This window comes from Pristiophorus japonicus, unplaced genomic scaffold, assembly GCF_044704955.1.
Source record: "Pristiophorus japonicus isolate sPriJap1 unplaced genomic scaffold, sPriJap1.hap1 HAP1_SCAFFOLD_3227, whole genome shotgun sequence".
Classification (NCBI taxonomy): Eukaryota; Metazoa; Chordata; class Chondrichthyes; family Pristiophoridae; genus Pristiophorus; species Pristiophorus japonicus.
The window spans coordinates 1,849-18,528 of NW_027253027.1; the positions used below are offsets into that span (position 1 = coordinate 1,849).

At 52.2% G+C, this 16,680-nt stretch overlaps 1 protein-coding gene across 1 annotated transcript; it reads left to right on the top strand.

The window, feature by feature from the left end:
• Positions 1-1,158: 1,158 nt before the first annotated feature.
• On the top strand, positions 1,159-16,012 carry LOC139249559 (DENN domain-containing protein 4B-like; the record flags this gene model as incomplete). The annotated part of the gene is made up of 3 exons (XM_070872499.1): positions 1,159-1,259; positions 3,493-3,708; positions 15,818-16,012. Coding segments are annotated over 3 exons (512 nt in total), but the record flags the coding sequence as incomplete, so codon positions are not given.
• Between the last annotated feature and the right edge of the window lie 668 nt (positions 16,013-16,680).

Sequence of the window (16,680 nt, forward strand, 5' to 3'; positions counted from 1 at the left end):
TGAGAAACAGCAGCCTTAAAACTATTTTTGCAATCTTTCAACTATGTTTCTCGAATTAAAACAATCACCTTGTTCTGTACAACACGCTGATTACAGAACCAGTGATGAAGTAGCTGAGTGAGTGGGCAAGAACATGGAATATAATGTGGGGAAAGGTGAAGTTATCCACTTTTGTTGGAACAATAGAAAAGCAGAGTATTGTTTAAACGGTGAGAGATTGTGAAATGTTGGTGTTCAGAGGGACCTGGGTGACCTTGTACACCAATCACTGAAAGTTAACCTGCAGGTACAGCAAGTGATTGGTCTGTTGGCCTTTATTACAGGAGGGTTTGAGTATAAGAGTAAAGACGCCTTACTGCGATTATATCGGGCCCTGGTGAGACCACACCTGGAGTACTGTGCACAGTTTGGGTCTCCTTACCTAAGGAAGGATATACTTGCCACAGAGGGAGTGCAGCGAAGGTTCACCAGACTGATTCCTGGGATGGGGGGATTGTCCTATGAGGAGAGATTGAGCAGACTGGGCCGATATTCTCCAGAGTTTAGAAGAATGAGAGGGTGATCTCATTGAAACACACACAATTCTTACCGGGCTTGACAGGGTAGATGCAGCGAGGGTGTTTCCCCCCGGGGCTGGGGAGTCTAGAACCAGGGCTCACACAGTCTCAGGATAAGGGCTCGGCCATTGAGGACTGAGATGAGGAGGAATTTCTTCACTCAGAGGGTGGTGAATCTTTGGAATTCTCTGCCCCAGAGGGCTGTGGAGGCTCAGTCGTTGAGTATATTCAAGGCTGAGATCGAGAGATTGTTGGATATCGAGGGGAATCGAGGGATCGGGCGGGAAAGTGGAGTTGAGGTGGAAGATCAGCCGTGATCTGATTGGATGGCGGAGCAGGCTCGAGGGGCCGAATGGCCGACTCCTGCTCCAAATTGTTATCAATGCTCGACGTACTGTGAGATTCGGAGGGAGCAGGACTGGTGAGCTCAGGGGAGGCAGTGCTTGGTGTAATATCGATGACGGGAAAGTGAAGCGGATCTCCCTCGGAGTGTTGGCCGGGTGGCTGTGGAGTGACTGTGGGTCGTTGCTCCCTGGGGCTGGGTCCCCTTTCTCTCTGCTGTTTTTCATTTTCTCTGCCTCCCCCCCCCCCCCCAATTCAGGAATGAAGATAAGAAGAGTTTAACACTAAGGGCGTTGCCGCGGAAGCCGTGTAAGACGCTGCTGAACTCGCTGAACCTGCTCTACCAACAGCTGGATGAACGTGAGTGCTTGCTGGTGATGAGGGGTGGGGGGGGGTGCGCTGACAGATCGGCTGTCCCCCGAGCCCCCCGCCCCGAGCCCCGGCCACCTTCCCCCTCCGACCCCTCGCTCTGCGACAGGTCGGTGCTCGCCAGACAGCGGCGTCCACTTCTTGACTCACGGAGAGCGACGATTCACCCAGAACCTCGGGGAAGGGGCTTCCCGTCTGTCCCGGAGCTGAGCGGGACCGATGGGGGCCACCACACGTTCCCCACCCCCACACTCGCCCCTCCACCACTAACCGCACCGGCTCTCGCTGGGGCCAGCCTCCTGGACAGTGAGCGATGGCTGGATATTCGACTGTAGAGGGCACCGCGATGGACCAATCCGGTCCTTGCCTGGTGTCAGTACGCGCGTGCAGGGCCCCCGGCTGGTGTTTAATTTCCCCAACGGTGTCGGCCCTGGTCTGTGGGCAGCACTCTCTGGGTCAGCAACTCATGGGTTCGAGTCCCACTCCAGGGACATGAGCCAGGCTGACACTCCCAGTGCAGTACTGAGGGAGCGCCGCACTGTCGGAGGGACGGTACTGAGGTTGTGCCGCAATGTCGGAGGGGCAGTACTGAGGGTGTGCCGCACTGCCGGAGGGGCAGTACTGAGGGAGCCCCGCACTGTCGGAGGGGCAGTACTGAGGGTGTGCCGCACTGCCGGAGGGGCAGTACTGAGGGAGCCCCGCACTGTCGGAGGGGCAGTACTGAGGGAGCCCCGCACTGTCGGAGGGGCAGTACTGAGGGAGCCCTGCACTGTCGGAGGGGTAGTACTGAGGGAGCGCCGCACTGTCGGAGGGACAGTACTGAGGGAGCGCCGCACTGTCGGAGGGGCAGTACTGAGGGAGCGCCGCACTGTTGGAGGGACGGTACTGAGGGAGCGCCGCACTGTCGGAGGGACAGTACTGAGGGAGCGCCGCACTGTCGGAGGGACGGTACTGAGGGAGCCCCGCACTGTCGGAGGGGCAGTACTGAGGGAGTGACTGTCGGAGGGGCAGTACTGAGGGAGTGACTGTCGGAGGGGCAGTATTGAGGGAGTGCCGCACTGTCGGAGGGACGGTACTGAGGGAGTGCCGCACTGTCGGAGGGGCGGTACTGAGGGAGTGCCGCACTGTCTGAGGGGCAGTACTGAGGGAGCGCCGCACTGTCGGAGGGGCAGTACTGAGGGAGCGCCGCACTGTCGGAGGGGCAGTACTGAGGGAGCGCCGCACTGTCGGAGGGACGGTACTGAGGGAGCCCCGCACTGTCGGAGGGGCAGTACTGAGGGAGTGCCGCACTGTCGGAGGGGCAGTACTGAGGGAGTGCCGCACTGTCGGAGGGACGGTACTGAGGGAGTGCCGCACTGTCGGAGGGGCGGTACTGAGGGAGCGCCACACTGTCGGAGGGGCGGTACTGAGGGAGCGCCGCACTGTCGGAGGGGCAGTACTGAGGGAGTGCTGCACTGTCGGAGGGGCAGTACTGAGGGAGCCCCGCACTGTCGGAGGAGCAGTACTGAGGGAGCACCGCACTGTCGGAGGGGCAGTACTGAGGGAGCGCCGCACTGTCGGAGGGACGGTACTGAGGGAGTGCCGCACTGTCGGAGGGGCAGTACTGAGGGAGCCCCGCACTGTCGGAGGGGCAGTACTGAGGGAGTGCAGCACTGTCGGAGGGGCAGTACTGAGGGAGCCCCGCACTGTCGGAGGGGCAGTACTGAGGGAGCCCCGCACTGTCGGAGGGGCAGTACTGAGGGAGCGCCGCACTGTCGGAGGGGCAGTACTGAGGGAGTGCCGCACTGTCGGAGGGGCGGTGCTGAGGGAGTGCCGCACTGTCGGAGGGGCAGTACTGAGGGAGCCCCGCACTGTCGGAGGGGCAGTACTGAGGGAGCACCGTACTGTCGGAGGGGCAGTACTGAGGGAGCCCCGCACTGTCGGAGGGGCAGTACTGAGGGAGTGCCGCACTGTCGGAGGGGCAGTACTGAGGGAGCCCCGCACTGTCGGAGGGGCAGTACTGAGGGAGCGCCGCACTGCCGGAGGGGCAGTACTGAGGGAGTGCCGCACTGTCGGAGGGGCAGTACTGAGGGAGCCCCGTACTGAGGGAGTGCCACACTGTCGGAGGGGCGGTACTGAGGGAGTGCCACACTGTCGGAGGGGCGGTACTGAGGGAGTGCCACACTGTCGGAGGGGCAGTACTGAGGGAGTGCCGCACTGTTTAACTCTCTCTCTCTCCCCCCAGTGTACAACAGGCCCGCAGAGGAGGCGACCCTGGAGTTCCTCCTGACCGACTACGACTTAATCTACGGCCGCAAGAAACAGCTGGAGCTGGAGATTCAGGAGGCCTTCCTGCGATTCATGGCCTGTGTGCTGAAGGGCTACCGCTCCTTCCTCATGCCCATCACTCAGGCTCCCTCCGAGACCACCACCGACTCCAGCTCCCTCTTCAACCTGCAGGGTGAGTGGCACGGTGACCCGGGGGGTAGTGGGGGGCGGGGGGAATCGGAGAAATCTCAGCCGCCCTGCCAGTCCTGTGCCCACCCTCACCTTCCCCCCCCCCCCCCCCCCCACGCCTGTCGACTAGAATAAGGAGCAGGAGTCGGCCATTCGGCCCCTCGAGCCTGCTCCGCCATTCAATAAGATCATGGACTCCGTTATCGCTCAAAAATCTGTCTATCTCCACCTTAAATATATTCAATGTCCCAGCCCTCCACAGCTCTCTGGGGCAGAGAATTCCACAGATTCACCACCCTCTGAGAGAAGAAATTCCTCCTCATCTCAGCAAATTGGAAAACTACAAATGTAACGCCCCTATTTAAAAAAGGAGGCAGACAAAAAGCAGGAAACTATAGACCAGTTAGCCTAACATCTGTGGTTGGGGAAAATGTTGGAATCTATTATTAAAGAAGCAGTAGCAGGAAATTTGGAAAAGCAAAATTCAGTCAGGCAGAGTCAGCATGCATTTATGAAGGGAAGTCATGTTTGACAAATTTGCTGGAGTTCTTTGAGGATGTAACGAACAGGATGGATAAAGGGGAACCAGTGGATGTGGTGTATTTGGATTTCCAGAAGGCATTTGACAAGGTGCCACATAAAAGGTTACTGCACAAGATAAAAGTTCACGGGGTTGGGGGTAATATATTAGCATGGATAGAGGATTGGCTAACGAACAGAGAACAGAGAGTCGGGATAAATGGTTCATTCTCGGGTTGCAAACAGTAACTAGTGGGGTGCCGCAGGGATCAGTGCTGGGACCCCAACTATTTACAATCTATATTAACGACTTGGAAGAAGGGACTGAGTGTAACGTAGACAAGTTTGCTGACATTACAAAGATGGGAGGAAAAGCAATGTGTGAGGGGGATACAAAAAAATCTGCAAAAGGACACAGACAGGCTCAGTGAGTGGGCAAAAATTTGGCAGATGGAGTATAATGTGGGAAAGTGTGAGGTCATGCACTTTGGCAGTAAAAAAATCAAAGAGCAAGTTATTATTTAAATGGAGAAAGATTGCAAAGTGCTGCAGTACAGCGGGACCTGGGGGTTACTTGTGCATGAAACACAAAATTAGGGATGCATGCAATAAAGGTACAGCAGTTATCATGGGCGACTTTAATCTACATATAGATTGGGCTAAACGAACTGGTAGCAATACGGTGGAGGAGGATTTCCTGGAGTGTATTAGGGATGGTTTTCTAGACCAATATGTCAAGGAACCAACTAGAGGGCTGGCCATCCTAGACTGGGTGATGTGTAATGAGAAAGGACTAATTAGCAATCTTGTTGTGCGAGGCCCCTTGGGGAAGAGTGACCATAATAAGATAGAATTCTTTATTAAGATGGAGAGTGACACAGTTAATTCAGAAACTAGGGTCCTGAACTTGGGGAAAGGTAACTTCGATGGTATGAGACGTGAATTGGCTAGAATAGACTGGCAAAGGATACTTAAAGGGTTGACGGTGGATAGGCAATGGCAAACATTTAAAGATCACATGGATGGACTTCAGCAATTGTACATCCCTGTCTGGAGTAAAAATAAAACGGGGAAGGTGGCTCAACCGTGGCTAACAAGGGAAATTAAGGATAGTGTTCGATGCAAGGAAGAGGCATATAAATTGGCCAGAAAAAGCAGCAAACCCGAGGACTGGGAGAAATTTAGAATTCAGCAGAGGAGGACAAAGGGTTTAATTAGAAGGGGGAAAATAGAGTATGAGAGGAAACTTGCTGTGAACATAAAACCTGACTGCAAAAGCTTCTATAGATATGTGAAGAGAAAAAGATTAGTGAAGACAAACGTAGGTCCCTTGCAGTCAGATTCAGATGAATTTATAATGGGGAACAAAGAAATGGTAGACCAATTGAACAAATACTTTGGTTCTGTCTTCACGAAGGAAGACACACATAACCTTCCGGAAATACTAGGGGACCGAGGGTCTAGTGAGAAGGAGGAACTGAAGGATATCCTTATTAGTCAGGAAATTATGTTAGGGAAATTGATGGGATTGAAGGCCGATAAATCCCCGGGGCCTGATAGTCTGCATCCCAGAGTACTTAAGGAATTGGCCCTAGAAATAGTGGATGCATTGGTAATCATTTTCCAACAGTCTATTGACTCTGGATCAGGTTGACTCTGGATCAGTTCCTATGGACTGGAGGGCAGCTAATGTAACATATAAAAAAAGGAGGGAGAGAGAAAACGGGTAATTATAGACCGGTTAGCCTGACATCAGTAGTGGGGAAAATGTTGGAATCAATTATTAAAGATGAAATAGCAGTGCATTTGGAAAGCAGTGACAGGATCGGTCCAAGTCAGCATGGATTTATGAAAGGGAAATCATGCTTGACAAATCTTCTAGAATTTTTTGAGGATGTAACTAGTAGAGTGGACAAGGGAGAACCAGTGGATGTGGTGTATTTGGACTTTCAAAAGGCTTTTGACAAGGTCTCACACAAGAGATTGGTGAGCAAAATCAAAGCACATGATATTGGGGGTAATGTACTGACGTGGATAGAGAACTGGTTGGCAGACAGGAAGCAGAGAGTCGGGATAAACGGGTCCTTTTCAGAATGGCAGGCAGTGACTAGTGGAGTGCCGCAGGGCTCAGTGCTGGGACCCCAGCTATTTACAACATACATTAATGATTTAGATGAAGGAATTGAGTGTAATATCTCCAGGTTTGCAGATGACACTAAGCTGGGTGGCGGTGTGAGCTGTGAGGAGGATGTTAAGAGGCTGCAGGGTGACTTGGACAGGTTAGATGAGTGGGCAAATGCATGGCAGATGCAGTATAATGTGGATAAATGTGAGGTTATCCACTTTGGGAGCAGATTAGGAAAAGGGGAGGTGCAACGAGACCTGGGTGTCATGGTACATCAGTCATTAAAAGTTGGCATGCAGGTACAGCAGGCGTTGAAGAAGGCAAATGGTATGTTGGCCTTCATAGCGAGGAGATTTGAGTAGAGGAGCAGGGAGGTCTTACTGCAGTTGTACAGGGCCTTGGTGAGGCCTCACTTGGAATAATGTGTTCAGTTTTGGTCTCCTAATCTGAGGAAGGACATTCTTGCTATTGAGGGAGTGCAGCGAAGGTTCACCAGACTGATTCCCGGGATGGCAGGACTGACATATGAGAAGAGACTGGATCAATTGGGCCTGTATTCACTGGAGTTTAGAAGGATGAGAGGGGATCTCATAGAAACATATAAAATTCTGACGGGATGGGACAGGTTAGATGCGGGAAGAATGTTCCCGATGTTGGGGAAGTCCAGAACCAGGGGTCACAGTCTAAGGATAAGGGGTAGGCCATTTAGGACCGAGATGAGGAGAAACTTCTTCACTCAGAGAGTGGTGAACCTATGGAATTCCTTACCGCAAAGAGTTGTTGAGGCCAGTTCGTTGGATGTATTCAAGAGGGAGTTAGATGTGGCCCTTACGGCTAAAGGGATCAAGGGGTATGGAGAGAAAGCAGGAAAGGGGTACTGAGGTGAATGATCAGCCATGATCTTATTGAATGGTGGTGCAGGCTCGAAGGGCCGAATGGCCTGCTCCTGCACCTATTTTCTATGTTTCTAAAAGGTTAGAATGCAGGTACAGCAAGTGATCAGGAAGGCCAATGCTATCTTGGCCTTTATTGCAAAGGGGATGGAGTATAAAAGCAGGAAGCCTTGCTACAGTTATACAGGGTATTGGTGAGGCCACACCTGGAGTACTGCGTGCAGTTTTGCTCTCCGTATTTACGAAAGGATATACTTGCTTTGGAGGCAGTTCAGAGAAGGTTCACTCGGTTGATTCCGGGGATGAGGGGGTTGACTTATGAGGAAAGGTTGAGTAGGTTGGGCCTCTACTCATTGGAATTCAGAAGAATGAGAGGTGATCTTATCGAAACGTATAAGATTATGAGGGGGGCTCGACAAGGTGGATGCAGAGAGGATGTTTCCACTGATGGGAGAGACTAGAACTAGGGGCATGATCTTAGAATAAGGGGCCGCCCATTTAAGATGAGGGGGAATTTCTTCTCTGAGGGTTGTAAATCTGTGGAATTCGTTGCCTCAGAGAACTGTGGAAGCCGGGACATTGAATAAATTTAAGACAGAAATAGACAGTTTCTTAACCGATAAGGGGTTATGGGGAGCGGGCAGGGAAGTGGAGCTGAGTCCATGATCGGATCAGCCATGATCGTATTGAATGGCGGAGCAGGCTCGAGGGGCCGTATGGCCGACTCCTGCTCCTATTTCTTATGTTATGTTCTTAAATGGGCGGCTCTTTATTCTGAGACTATGCCCCCTAGTTCTAGATTCCCCCACGAGGGGAAACATCCTCTCTGCATCCACCCCAGTCCAGCCCCCTCAGAATCTTATGTTTCAATAAGATCCCCTCTCATTCTTCTAAACTCCAATGAGTACAGGCCCAACCTGCTCAACCTTTCTTCATGAGTCAACCCCCTCATCCCAGGAATCATCCTGGTGAATCTTCTCTGAACTGCCTCCAATGCAAGTATATCCCTCCTTAGTAACCCCGACCTCTTGCTCCCTCCCAGAATCCCACAAAGCAGCTGCCCCTAAATCCCCCTTCAATGTGACCGGCTCGGTTTCTGCCCCGCTGCTCTGCCCCTTCCGCTGTGAGAGAAAATCCCTTCCGTCAGCCTGCAGGAAGATATCAGTAAACTGGTCAGGTGGGCAGAGCAGTGGCAAATGGAATTCAATCCAGAGAAGTGTGAGGTAATGCATTTGGGGAGGGCTAACAAGGAAAGTGAATACACTTTAAATGATACGACACTGAGAAATGTAGAGGAACAAAAGGACCTTGGAGTGCAGGTCCACAGATCCCTGAAGGTAGCAGGCCAGGTAGATAAGGTAATTAAGAAGGCACACGGAATACTTGCCTTTATTAACCGAGGCATGGAATACAAGAGCCAGGGGGTTATGCTTGAACTGCATACAACACTGGTTATGCCACAGCTAGAGTACTGCGTGCAGTTCTGGTCACCGCATTACAGGAAAGATGTGTTTGCACGAGAGAGGATATAGAGATTTACCAGGATGTTGCACTAGAGAGGGTGAAGAGGAGATTTACCAGGATGTTGCACTAGAGAGGGTGAAGAGGAGATTTACCAGGATGTTGCACTAGAGAGGGTGAAGAGGAGATTTACCAGGATGTTGCACTGGAGAGGGTGAAGAGGAGATTTACCAGGATGTTGCACTAGAGAGGGTGCAGAGGAGATTTACCAGGATGTTGCACTAGAGAGGGTACAGAGGAGATTTACCAGGATGTTGCACTAGAGAGGGTACAGAGGAGATTTACCAGGATTTTGCACTAGAGAGGGTAGAGAGGAGATTTACCAGGATGTTGCACTAGAGAGGGTACAGAGGAGATTTACCAGGATGTTGCACTGGAGAGGGTACAGAGGAGGTTTACCAGGATGTTGCACTGGAGAGGGTGCAGAGGAGATTTACCAGGATGTTGCACTAGAGAGGGTACAGAGGAGATTTACCAGGATGTTGCACTAGAGAGGGTACAGAGGAGATTTACAAGGATGTTGCACTAGAGAGGGTGCAGAGGAGATTTACCAGGATGTTGCACTGGAGAGGGTACAGAGGAGATTTACCAGGATGTTGCACTAGAGAGGGTACAGAGGAGATTTACCAGGATGTTGCACTAGAGAGGGTACAGAGGAGATTTACCAGGATGTTGCACTGGAGAGGGTACAGAGGAGATTTACCAGGATGTTGCATTAGAGAGGGTACAGAGGAGATTTACCAGGATGTTGCACTGGAGAGGGTACAGAGGAGGTTTACTAGGATGTTGCACTGGAGAGGGTGCAGAGGAGATTTACCAGGATGTTGCACTAGAGAGGGTACAGAGGAGATTTACCAGGATGTTGCACTAGAGAGGGTACAGAGGAGATTTACTAGGATGTTGCACTGGAGAAGGGTACAGAGGAGATTTACCAGGATGTTGCACTAGAGAGGGTACAGAGGAGATTTACCAGGATGTTGCACTGGAGAGGGTAGAGAGGAGATTTACCAGGATGTTGCACTGGAGAGGGTAGAGAGGAGATTTACCAGGATGTTGCACTAGAGAGGGTACAGAGGAGATTTACCAGGATGTTGCACTGGAGAGGGTAGAGAGGAGATTTACCAGGATGTTGCACTAGAGAGGGTACAGAGGAGATTTACCAGGATGTTGCACTAGAGAGGGTACAGAGGAGATTTACCAGGATGTTGCACTGGAGAGGGTACAGAGGAGATTTACCAGGATGTTGCACTAGAGAGGGTACAGAGGAGATTTACCAGGATGTTGCACTAGAGAGGGTACAGAGGAGATTTACCAGGATGTTGCACTGGAGAGGGTACAGAGGAGATTTACCAGGATGTTGCACTGGAGAGGGTACAGAGGAGATTTACCAGGATGTTGCACTAGAGAGGGTACAGAGGAGATTTACCAGGATGTTGCACTGGAGAGGGTAGAGAGGAGATTTACCAGGATGTTGCCAGGACTGGAGAATTTTAGCGATGAGGAAAGATTGGATAGGCTGGGGTTTTCTTTGGAACAGAGGAGGCTGAGGGGAGACCTGATTGAGGTGTATAAAATGATGAGGGGCCTGGATAGAGTGGATAGGACGGACCTGTTTCCCTTGGCAGAGGGGTCAACAACCAGGGAGCATAGATTGAAAGTAATTGGGGGGAGGTTTAGAGGGGATTTGAGGGGAAATGTCTTCACCCAGAGGGTGGTGGGGGTCTGGGGAGGAACTCACGGCCTGAAAGGGTGGTAGAGGCAGAGACCCTCACCACATTTGGATGTGCGCTCGAAGTGCAGTAACCCACAGGGCTACGGACCGAGAGCGGGACAGTGGGATTAGGCCGGGTGGCCCTTGGTCGGCCGGTGTGGACACGATGGGCCGAATGGCCTCATTCTGTGCTGTAAATTTCTATTGTTCTATACCCTGCCGTTGAAACTCCCCCAACCCCCCCACCCCCATTGTCAGCGGTGTATCGTGCTGTCCGAGGTTTCGATGGGCTTAAGGAACCGTGTCGGGACGAGTTGGGCAAAGGGTACTGAGGGTTACAGAACCAAGGCAGGCAGCTGGATTAAGATCAACGTTCCCAATAAGGAACGTCCCAATGTCTCGAGGTCCTGCACAACCCCAAACCGGCTTTCCCAATGGGAGATTTCACGCCTGAGGGAAATTTTGAACTGGGAATGATTGGTTGTGATAATGGTCAGCCGCGATCACATTGGATGGTGCAACAGGCTCGAGGGGCCGAATGGGCCTCCTCCTGTTCCTGAGTAACAGGCTTGAGGGGCTGAATGGGCCTCCTCCTGTTCCTGTGCAACAGGCTCGAGGGGCTGAACGGGCCTCCTCCTGTTCCTGTGTAACAGGCTCCAGGGGCTGAATGGGCCTCCTCCTGTTCCTGTGTAACAGGCTCGAGGGGCTGAATGGCCTCCTCCTGTTCCTGTGTAACAGGCTCGAGGGGCTGAATGGGCCTCCTCCTGTTCCTGTGTAACAGGCTCGAGGGGCTGAATGGGCCTCCTCCTGTTCCTGTGTAACAGGCTCGAGGGGCTGAATGGGCCTCCTCCTGTTCCTGTGCAACAGGCTCGAGGGGCTGAATGGCCCTCCTCCTGTTCCTGTGTAACAGGCTCGAGGGGCTGAATGGGCCTCCTCCTGTTCCTGTGTAACAGGCTCGAGGGGCTGAATGGGCCTCCTCCTGTTCCTGTGTAACAGGCTCGAGGGGCTGAATGGGCCTCCTGTTACATAGAAACATAGAAAATAGGTGCAGGAGTAGGCCATTTGGCCCTTTGAGCCTGTACCACCATTCAATAAGATCATCGCTGATCATTCCTTTGGTACCCCTTTCCTGCTTTCTCTCCATACCCCTTGATCTCTTTAACCGTAAGGGCCATATCTAACTCCCTCTTGAATATATCCAATGAGCTGGCATCAACAACTCTCTGCGGCAGGGAATTCCACAGGTTCACAACTTCTGAGTGAAGAAGTTTCTCCTCATCTCGGTCCTAAATGGCCTACCCCTTATCCTTAGACTGTGTCCCCTGGTTCTGTACTTCCCCAACATCGGGAACATTCTTCCCGCATCTAACCTGTCCAGTCCCGTCAGAATCTTATACGTTTCTATGAGATCCCATCTCATTCTTCTAAACTCCAGTGAATAAAGGCCCAGTTGATCCAGTCTCTCCTCATGTCAGTCCAGCCATCGCTGGAATCAGTCTGGTGAACCTTCGCTGCACTCCCTCAATAGCAAGAACGTCCTTCCTCAGATTAGGAGACCAAAACTGCACATAATACTCGAGGTGTGGTCTCACCAAGGCCCTGTACAACTGCAGTAAGACCTCCCTGCTCCTATATTCAAATCCCCGAGCTATGAAGGCCAACATACCATTTGCCTTCTTCACCGCCTGCTGTACCTGCATGCCAACTTTCAATGACTGATGAACCATGACACCCAGGTCTCGTTGCACCTCCCCTTTTCCTAATCTGCCGCCATTCAGATAATATTCTGCCTTTGTGTTTTTGCCCCCAAAGTGGATAACCTCACATTTATCCACATTATACTGCATCTGCCATGCATTTGCCCACTCACCTAACCTGTCCAAGTCACCCTGCAGCCTCTTAGCGTCCTCCTCACAGCTCACACCGCCACCCAGCTTAGTGTCATCTGCAAACTTGGAGATATTACACTCAATTCCTTCATCTAAATCGTTAATGTATATTGTAAATAGCTGGGGTCCCAGCATTGAGCCCTGCGGCACTCCACTAGTCACTGCCTGCCATTCTGAAAAGGACCCGTTTATCCCGACTCTCTGCTTCCTGTCTGCCAACCAGTTCTCTATCCACGTCAGTACATTACCCCCAATACCATGAGCTTTGATTTTGCTCACCAATCTCTTGTGCGGGACCTTGTGAAAAGCCTTTTGAAAGTCCAAATACACCACATCCACTGGTTCTCCCTTGTCCACTCTGCTAGTTACATCCTCAAAAAACTCCAGAAGATTCATCAAGCATAATTTCCCTTTCATAAATCCATGGACTGATCCTGTCACTGCTTTCCAAATGCGCTGCTATTTCAACCTTAATAATTGATTCCAACATTTTCCCCACCACTGATGTCAGGCTAAGCGGTCTATTATAAATGTTGGTCCCTTAGAAGATGAGAAGGGGGATTTAATAATGGGAAATGTGGAAATGGCTGAGACCTTAAATAATTATTTTGCTTCGGTCTTCACAGTGGAAGACACAAAAACCATGCCAGAAATTGCTGGTCACAGGAATGTGGGAAGGGAGGACCTTGAGACAATCACTATCACTAGGGGGGTAGTGCTGGACAGGCTAATGGGACTCAAGGTAGACAAGTCCCCTGGTCCTGATGAAATGCATCCCAGGGTATTAAAAGAGATGGCAGAAGTTATAGCAGATGCATTCGTTATAATCTACCAAAATTCTCTGGACTCTGGGGAGGTACCAGCGGATTGGAAAGCAGCTAATGTAACGCCTCTGTTTAAAAAAAGGGGGCAGACAAAAGGCAGGTAACTATAGGCCGGTTAGTTTAACATCTGTAGTGGGGAAAATGCTTGAAACTATCATTAAGGAAGAAATAGCGGGACATCTGGATAGGAATAGTGCAATCAAGCAGACGCAGTATGGATTCATGAAGGGGAAATCATGTTTAACTAATTTACTGGAATTCTTTGAGGATACAATGAGCATGGTGGATAGAGGTGTACCGATGGATGTGGTGTATTTAGATTTCCAAAAGGCATTCGATAAGGTGCCACACAAAAGGTTACTACAGAAGATAAAGGTACGCGGAGTCAGAGGAAATGTGTCAGCATGGATAGAGAATTGGCTGGCTCACAGAAAGCAGAGAGTCGGGATAAATGGGTCCTTTTCGGGTTGGAAATCGGTGGTTAGTGGTGTGCCACACGGATCGGTGCTGGAACCACAACTGTTTACAATATACATAGATGACCTGGAAGAGGGGACAGAGTGTACTGTAACAAAATTTGCAGATGACACAAAGATTATTGGGAAAGTGGGTTGTGTAGAGGACACAGAGACTGCACAGAGATTTAGATAGGTTAAGCGAATGGGCTAAGGTTTGGCAGATGGAATACAATGTCGGAAATTGTGAGGTCATCCACCTTGGGGGAAAAAAACCAGTAAAAGGGAATATTATTTGAATGGGGAGAAATTACAACATGCTGCGGTGCAGAGGGACCTGGGGGTCCTTGTGCATGAATCCCAAAAAGTTAGTTTGCAGGTGCAGCAGGTAATCAGGAAGGCGAATGGGATGTTGGCCTTCATTGCGAGAGGGATGGAGTACAAAAGCAGGGAGGTTCTGCTGCAACTGTATAGGGTATTGGTGAGGCCGCACCTGGAGTACTGCATGCAGTTTTGGTCACCTTACTTAAGGAAGGATATACTAGCTTTGGAGGGGGTACAGAGACGATTCACTAGGCTGATTCCGGAGATGAGGGGGTTACCTTATGATGATAGATTGAGTAGACTGGGTCTTTACTTGTTGGAGTTCAGAAGGATGAGGGATGATCTTCGAGAAAATTTAAAATCATGAAAGGGATAGACAAGATAGAGGCAGAGAGGTTGTTTCCACTGGTCAGGGAGAGTAGAACTAGGGGGCACAGCCTCAAAATACGGGGGAGCCAATTTAAAACCGAGTTGAGAAGGAATTTCTTCTCCCAGAGGGTTGTGAATCTGTGGAATTCTCTGCCAAGGAAGCAGTTGAGGCTAGCTCATTGAATGTATTCAAGTCACAGATAGATAGATTTTTAACCAATAAGGGAATTAAGGGTTATGGGGAGCGGGCAGGTAAGTGGAGCTGAGTCCATGGCCAGATCAGCCATGATCTTGTTGAATGGCGGAGCGGGCTAGATGGCCTACTCCTGTTCCTAATTCTTATGTTCATATGTTATGTACCCGCTTTCTCTCCCTCCTTTTTAAAAAAAGTGTTACATTAGCTACCCTCCGGTCCATAGGAACTGATCCAGAGTCTATAGATTGTTGGAAAATGATCACCAATGCATCCACTATTTCTAGGGCCATTTCTTTAAGTACTCTGAGATGTAGACTATCAGGCCCCGGGGATTTATCGGCTTTCAATCCCATTAATTTCCCCATCACAATTTCCCGCCTAATAAGAATATCCTTCAGTTCCTACTTCTCACTAGACCCACTGTCCCCGAGTATTTCTGGAAGGTTATTTGTGTTTTCCTTCGTGAAGACGGAACCAAAGTATTTGTTCAATTGGTCTGCCATTTCCTTGTAACAGGCTCGAGGGGCTGCATGGGCCTCTTCTGTTCCTGTGCAACAGACTCGAGGGGCTGAATGGACCTCCTGTTCCCGTGTAACAGGCTCGAGGGGCTGAATGGGCCTCCTCCTGTTCCTGTGTAACAGGCTCGAGGGGCTGAATGGGCCTCCTCCTGTTCCTGTGTAACAGGCTCGAGGGGCTGAATGGCCTCCTCCTGTTCCTGTGTAACAGGCTCGAGGGGCTGAATGGGCCTCCTCCTGTTCCTGTGTAACAGGCTTGAGGGGCTGAATGGGCGGCCTCCTGTTCCTGTGTAACAGGCTCGAGGGGCTGAATGGGCCTCCTCCAGTTCCTGTGTAACAGGCTCGAGGGGCTGAATGGCATCCTCCTGTTCCTGTGTAACGGGCTCGAGAGGCTGAATGGGCCTCCTCCTGTTCCTGTGTAACAGGCTCGAGGGGCAGAATGGCATCCTCCTGTTCCTGTGTAACAGGCTCGAGGGGCTGAATGGGCCTCCTCCTGTTCCTGTGTAACAGGCTCGAGGGGCTGAATGGGCCTCCTCCTGTTCCTGTGTAACGGGCTCGAGGGGCTGAATGGGTCTCCTCCTGTTCCTGTGTAACTGGCTCGAGGGGCTGAATGGGCCTCCTCCTGTTCCTGTGTAACAGGCTCGAGGGGCTGATCCCACACCGAGGCCACCTTGACGTGTCGGGGAATCGGTGACCTGTGTTGCCGGGCTGGATGTGAGAGTGATCCCCTCACTGAGCAGCTGACGAAACTCTGACACCTCTCCACGCTCAGGGTTCCTGAAGAGCCGTGATCGGGCGAACCAGAAGTTCTACTCGCTGATGACCAAGACCCAACTCTTCACCCAGTTTATCGAGGAATGTTCCTTTGTCAGCGACCGGCACTCCAGCCTCGAGTTCTTCGACGGATGTGTCGTCAAGGTGGGCTCATCCCGCGTTACACCCGAGTACGGACCCTCCCCTCCTCCCCGTCCCCTCTCCTCCCCGTCCCCTCTCCTCCCCCTCCCCTCTCTCCCCCTCCCCTCTCTCCCCCCTCTCCCCCCTCCCCTCTCTCCCCCTCCCCTCTCCTCCCCCCTCCCTCCTCCCTCCCCTCTCCCTCCCCCTCCCCTCTCCTCCTCCTCCTCTCTCCTCCTCGTCCCTTCTCCTCCTCGTCCTCTCTCCTCCTCGTCCCCTCCCCTCTCCTCCCCCTCCCCTCTCCTCCCTCCACCCCTCTCCTCCCCTCCCTCTCCTCCTCGCCCCCTCTCCTCCTCGTCCCCTCTCCTCCTCGTCCCCTCCCCTCCCCGTCCCCTCCCCTCCCCGCCCCTCCCCTCCCCTCCCTCCCCCTCCCCTCTCCTCCCTCCACCCCTCTCCTCCCCCTCCCCTCTCCTCCTCCTCCTCGTCCCATCTCCTCCTCGTCCCCTCCCCTCCCCGTCCCCTCCCCTCCCCGTCCCCTCCCCTCCCCGTCCCTCCCCGTCCCCGTCCCCGTCCCCTCCCCGTCCCCTCCCCTCCCCTCCCCGTCCCCTCCCCTCCCCTCCCCGTCCCCTCCCCTCCCCTCCCCTCCCCGTCCCCCTCTCCTCCCCGTCCCCTCTCCTCCCCCTCCCCTCTCCTCCCCCTCCCCCTCCCCCCCTCCCCTCTTCCCCGTCCCCTCTCCTCCCCCTC